This window comes from Centroberyx affinis, unplaced genomic scaffold (genome assembly GCF_046629955.1).
Source record: "Centroberyx affinis isolate AG114_WGS23_722 - 3 ecotype Tasmania unplaced genomic scaffold, CSIRO-AGI_Caff_v1 ptg000123l_1, whole genome shotgun sequence".
In the NCBI taxonomy this organism is placed as follows: Eukaryota; Metazoa; Chordata; class Actinopteri; order Beryciformes; family Berycidae; genus Centroberyx; species Centroberyx affinis.
In genome coordinates, this window is record NW_027278824.1 from 58,220 (window position 1) to 64,509 (window position 6,290).

A 6,290-nucleotide genomic window follows, 5' to 3' on the forward strand; every position below is an offset into this window, starting at 1 on the left:
CACACACACACAGCTCTGCAGGCACAGTAATGTCTCTCATGTTAGAAAGCAGAGCCTGTGGAGCTTTATCACAATCTAACTCAGCAGGTGTTGTAATGATGACCATGATTAATTGTCATGCAACTGATGTTATTCATTGCTCATAAGCAAGAAGAAATTCAATAAAGGTTAACATAGGGACTACTATATTGTGTGTTTGTGTGTTTAATTTAATCATAGTAATAGACTGTACAGAGCATTTGATTTCCATCACAAATGCCTTTATTAAAATATAGGTTACATTACAAACTAAACAATAAAGATTAAAAAAAAAGATAATAAAGGTGTGTCTCAGCTGTACATGCAAACATTGTTTAATATTGACTGCAAAAGAAAAGGCCAGACTGCAGTACACATTAACAAAGACAGATGACTGCAGATATCATAACACAAAAAGGTTTGCATAGGTTTACAAAAAACAGAAGATTCACTGGCTAGAAAGCAAACCAAAGAAATGTTCAACAGCATACAATGGTTATAAATTTGACAAATGTGATTTTGACTTTTTCACAGTGAGAGGGAAAGAGCAGTAAAGTATGACAAGGAATGGAAAACATCTTTGTTAGTAGCTATTCACAGGAGAAGGTGTCATATCTATAGTGACTTTCATAGCAACCCTATCCCTTTCCTTGTCCTCATTCAAAGTGCATTATGCAAAAATACTTTGCCTCAATATCAGCTACAATCATAAGTCGCTCTTGCCAAAACATATACACCAAAGTGCATTTGGACTTCAGAGGCATAAACCTATTTTGCCAAAATATTCCCTTGTAATAGTCCAGATGTACACACTTTTCTATCTGTTCTAGCATCCATCTGCAACCACATTATTTCTTCGCAAACAAACACTTGCTATCTTCCAGCTTTGCTTTACGTCTCCAAGTAAACTCATAGCTTAGTAAGGCAGTGTAAACTTCTACTTGTGCACCTGGGGTTTCCAATATATTCATTTCATTCAGATACACTGCGCTCATTTTGGTGTCATTTTCAGTGAAGACTTAATTTAATTTCTGGTAAGGCAGGAAATATTTCACAATAGCTTACAGTTATATAAAACTTCATGTTAAGACAAAATATTCCAATTCTATCGTCAGCCTCATTTTTAAATTGTTGAAGTACTTGAAAAAGATCTGATCATTTTATCAATTGGGGAGTGTGCTTTTACGTATCCATTGAATTGGGGTTTACATTTTGGGTAACTTCCTATGATCATGAACAAACTTCATTCTTTAACCATTCATATTTCGCAATCCTGCTTCAAAAATGCTTTAAAATATACACAACACAGATCAGTACCAGGAAGACATTCAATATGAAACATTAACACATTTAAATACATATCTAAATATCAGTGAGTTTCGATGCAAAACATTATGTATACATTGTGGTGAAAATCCCATGTAATTAGACCAGAAGCCCTTCATCTTATTTATGTTAGGGATGCACCAATACCAACAGTGGCATTGGATATCAGGCAGATACCAGGCTTGTATTGATATCACACTATTTCCCCAGTGCAAGAATCTTAAACCAAAGAGCCAAATGTAATGAAAAATAGAAAATTAATTATATTTCAGTAGTTTTTGTCAAATGGAATGTGCATTATATTTCAGTAGTTTTTGTCAAATAATCAGTCTAAGTATATATTGTTCAGTAAAAAGTATGGATCTAATTAGTACTTGGTCTCAGCTAATTGTTAAAGTTTAATAATCACAATCTATGTTGAAAAGTGGTATTGGTGCATCTCATTGCATCGATTTCAGCAGTCTCAACCCTCATGCTTTCTGGTATTGCACTGCCTGGATGCTTTAGCAAAGTGTACAGGGACCAAAGCATACAGTGTGAGAAATACCCACTGATTTAACAACATAACACACAGAAAGCTCTTACAGGGCCAGACGTTTTTGTATCCACAGCGGTGTATGTTTAGAAACAGATGAGAGAAGTGCAGCTCTGTACACCGACACATCGAAGCCTGGCGGTAGCAAACATCAACTCAGTGCTGGCCCTCTGTCAACTCTGAGAGGGCTTTTTACATCACGGTGGAGATAAATACACCTCGGCAAAACTTTACCCACAACATCAGTCCAGTCCCAGCACATACCATTTTAGATTTGGAGACAGTATATAAACATTACTGATGGCTTCACAGTGGAACTGTTCCAAACACTAAGTGGTTACAGGAACAGTCTTTATCCACATCCAGACCTGATGGCTTCATTAAATGGACAACCTCCTCTGAGGCCATGATGATGTAAACAAAGGCCAAAATGATATTCAGGTTAGTCAGAGCTCTGGAATCAACAGTTCTCTTCCTGTTGTTCCTCTACCAGCTGAACTGGATTTGCAACTTTCTAAAAGGAACAGGCCTTCAAAAAATGATATCACCACATGAACTAAAAAACAAACAATCCAAAGCATGAGGAAGAACTGCATTTGACTAAATCATTTGACTATGACATGCAAACTTTTTTGCCATGTAGTTGATGATCACAAATGACGGACAGAACGTTTGCCATCCTACCTCTCCGTCTCTCTCATGCTGATGTTCCACTGAATTAAGTGAAAACCGACGGATGTAACATCAGTCATTCTCTGGAGAGTACAGGCTGGTTGCATAACATCAATCTTAGGCCTACAGTATAGAATTGAAAAATCAGTTTTGCTTGTACATAGGAGACCAAAGTTATGTATCCTTTCACAGCAGAAGCCAGTTAAACAGTCATCGGTATAATAGCTACTTTATGTATATAGACAGCACTGCTCTATGAGAAATGTAGTTACAGATAACAACAACGTGACCAAGAACAGTTGAAATGAAACGTTAAGCGCTGAGTTTTGAAAATCTACATTTATGCTTTTCCATTTGGATTTATCTATTAGAAAACAATGTTTCTGAAAATAATGTCTGTTTCGTAACGGTCAGCCTGAAGAAGAGGAGAAAAGGTCCATGAGTAATCTGAGGTAAATTTACCCTTGCAACAGAATTTCAGGTCCAGAGGGGAACAACAATCATGTTCAAGGTTTTCATTCAGAACAAAATGTTCTGTGTACTATTTACACTACGGGATGAGAGTGGTGCTGAAACCCATTTGTTATAAATGTAGCCTTCATGATTTTATGGAATGTGTGTGATGCATTTTTATGTTATGGAAAAATTTGCTGCAGAGAATTCCTTATCTTTGGACTTGACATTGGCTAGGCCTTTTTAGTGTAAATCATGAGTCTTTATTAATTACTATTACTGTTAAATTTGGCACCATGTTTCTTCAATCTTTTCATAACAATGCAGCAACATGCATCATTGGGTACATTGGATGGGTCTGAATATAGATACACAAAAAGTTGGACTTATGAATAAGTAGCTGTCACTGCATGGTTTGGAAGCCTACTAGTATGTGTTGGCTAATGAATCCCCAGTGCTCGAACATCATTTTAAAATGTATGTTCAAATAAGGTTTAATGATATAGCCTAAACATCTAGGGTAATGCATTTAATCCATTCTAATGAAAAATTAAATAAAGATTCAATGCAAAACAACCCCCATCATGGCTTATATAAGGCATTTTTCAACTGCATGACAGTGGGAAACAATGCATTCAATCTTTTGAACAAAATCCTCTGCCACATATTTCTGTCTGTCAATTCAGTAAGACATTGTGGCTAAGATGTCGTCCCTTTGTTTCCCCCAACCTGCAGGAGATTTAGAGAGGAATATGCTACTGGGTAAGACAGGTGCACATGGGATCCACGTGAGCCAAGAGTGCCAACTGATGCACAACCCTTCCCATATTAATGTCTATCTTCAAAAATAGCACACGAGGAAAAAACATGGGATGGAGAACCATTGAAGATTTTAACAAGACCAAAATTCCCTGCGTCTCAGAAAGGAACAGTGATGCTTAAAGTCGGCATTGCCTGGCACGTTTTCCGTGGCACGTGTTTCAACATTACATAACAACGTGAACGTGCCCCCCAAAGGGCAGCGAGCTGTACAGAGCCTTGACATCAAGGCAAATTATCTAACAGCTTCCCACACCGGGCACCTATCAAAGACTGTCCAGCGATTACTATAGCAGAGCCAATATTTGAAATCGGTGGGAGGAAATTAATTTCACACAGTGTCACAAAATGACAGTGTATAGCTGACAATGGCAGTAAAAAATCAACAGGCCATAATCTTCATTAAGGTACCCGGGAATCGATTGCGCGCAAATTACGCACGCAGCTTGCCACTGCAGATGGCAAAGCTTGGCTTAGATGAAGTGAATCCAGCCGTTCTCCCACTCTCGCGGCGGAGACATCTTAAACCTGTGACGCCGCACTTTGTAGTTGTTCCCATTGTTATTGTCCCAGTACTCTTCCCCGCCGACGCAGTATTTAATTGCAAACTGCAATGTGCCTCCACTGTCTAGAAATGTAGGGGTGATGATCTTGAAACAGAACTTGTCAGTGACACCATCACTCGACTCAGGAACATAGGATGCCAAGCTGTCCATAAATGTTATCCAATTGTTCAGAGAGTAGCGCAAGAAAACGCTTTTCTCAAATGCCAGATTCAACACGCGCACAAACCCGGAGAGACTGAACTCGTCTGCCTCAACGGTTTCCAACATGACTTTCACTTCTCTCACTTTCTGCAAAAAGCCGGGTAGTGTGCCCGGGTTTGTGAACTGCAACTCCATGAAAACAGACTGAGTGGGAGCCCGGGGAAATTTAGTCTCCAAGTGGTCCAGGTGGAGGGGTCCTTTGGGGAATTTGGCCAGTATGCGCTCTGGGACCTCCGGCATGTCTGTGTCGTCGAAGTGCTTCACTGAAATGAGCTCTAGACCCAGGGAGTCGGCGAACCGGACCTTTTTTTGACTCGATGGACTTCGACTGCGGGAGATCTCTAACTTTGCTCTCTCTGTGGGTGTCGGCAGGGACTTGCATCTCCGACGCAGATTTGGACTCTGTGGAGGTTTCAGGAAGAGCTCCCTGCCCCTTGGTCTCTCATCCACCACGGGGCTCTCGGCGGGCTCACAAGTACCGTTGACCATGTCAAAATCTTCCCCATCTTCAAGCCTTGGGTTCGCCGCTGCCAAGCTCCCGAACAGCCCAGCTATACAGCTGTAGTTCCTCGGGAGGCAGTTCTTTGGAGGCAGCATGACCACGACAGGATGCACAGACTCCGTTTCCATAAAGCGCTGTCGTCCCTGCACTGCAGAACCGAAGTGGTCGTGATGGAGAAGACCGGCGAGTCAGGAGATGAAGCCGTCAGGTGTCAGTGTCCCACACGCGGATAGGTGCTCCTGCTGCGTCAGAGGCTGACACTCTGCAGCTCTGGACCAATAAGCCAAGCTGTTGCCGGTGCGCCAACTAAATACGATTTTCCCCTGCAGATCAGACAATTCAAATTTCATTCAGAGAAGGGAATATCCTACAACCATTGTCGAGAGAATAAAACGAGAATCAATGTTCATATATGTATGACGCACTGTCCTCCCACAGCAGCTGAACCTGAGGCAGAGCTTGGCATCATGCTCGTGTCTCCCTCGGTGACTGGCTGCTGGAGCACTACGTGCGGAGTTGAACGTTCCAACTTGGCCGCTAACCAAAATGGTTTCCTGTTTCAGAACAATGAACCTACAAACTTCCTCTTTGCTTCATTATACTGATCCTGTTATAGAAAACAAATAATGCAAATTTCATTATCTGAAAATGTTATGATCCTCTTCAAGCATCTAAAATTATATAGAATTTTGGACAGTTTTCATGATGTGGCAAGACAGTTATTGATATTACTCACAGTTACTGATGATCACTCTATTCTATTCTATTCTATTCTATTCTATTCTATTCTATTCTATTCTAATCAGACAATATTGCTGAAAGTGGCATCACCGGATTACACCGTACCGGCGAGTGGCATGGAGACATATTCTTACATAACAGTGATATGAGTCAGCTGGAGTAGATGGGTCTGCAGCAGTAGCGCATCTAGACCCTCCCCTTTCCACTACGTCACATCTTCCCAGTGCAGCCTCTACGCGTTGCCATGACGACGGCGTTGCAGCTCCTCTCTGAATGCTCTCTAGCTCTCCTCCAGTACACTTTTGTTTGGGTAATTCTGTCGACGAGCCAGAAATGTGTGTGGGTGAATATTAAGGAAGCTAGATTACAATTCCGTTTGAATGCCGCTGTCTGTTAAGGGGAGTTTAAAGCTTGGATAGACACTAATACAAAAGCACCGCGGATTCAGCCTCGTTTC

The 6,290-nt window shown here is 41.0% G+C and overlaps 1 protein-coding gene across 1 annotated transcript; it reads right to left on the reverse strand.

The window, feature by feature from the left end:
• Window positions 1-249: 249 nt before the first annotated feature.
• LOC139652230 (protein phosphatase 1 regulatory subunit 3E) lies at window positions 250-5,913 on the reverse strand. Its single transcript, XM_071529234.1, has one exon. The coding sequence runs from the start codon at window positions 5,218-5,220 to the stop codon at window positions 4,297-4,299; it is 924 nt and encodes a 307-aa protein (XP_071385335.1). The 5' UTR covers window positions 5,221-5,913; the 3' UTR covers window positions 250-4,296.
• Between the last annotated feature and the right edge of the window lie 377 nt (window positions 5,914-6,290).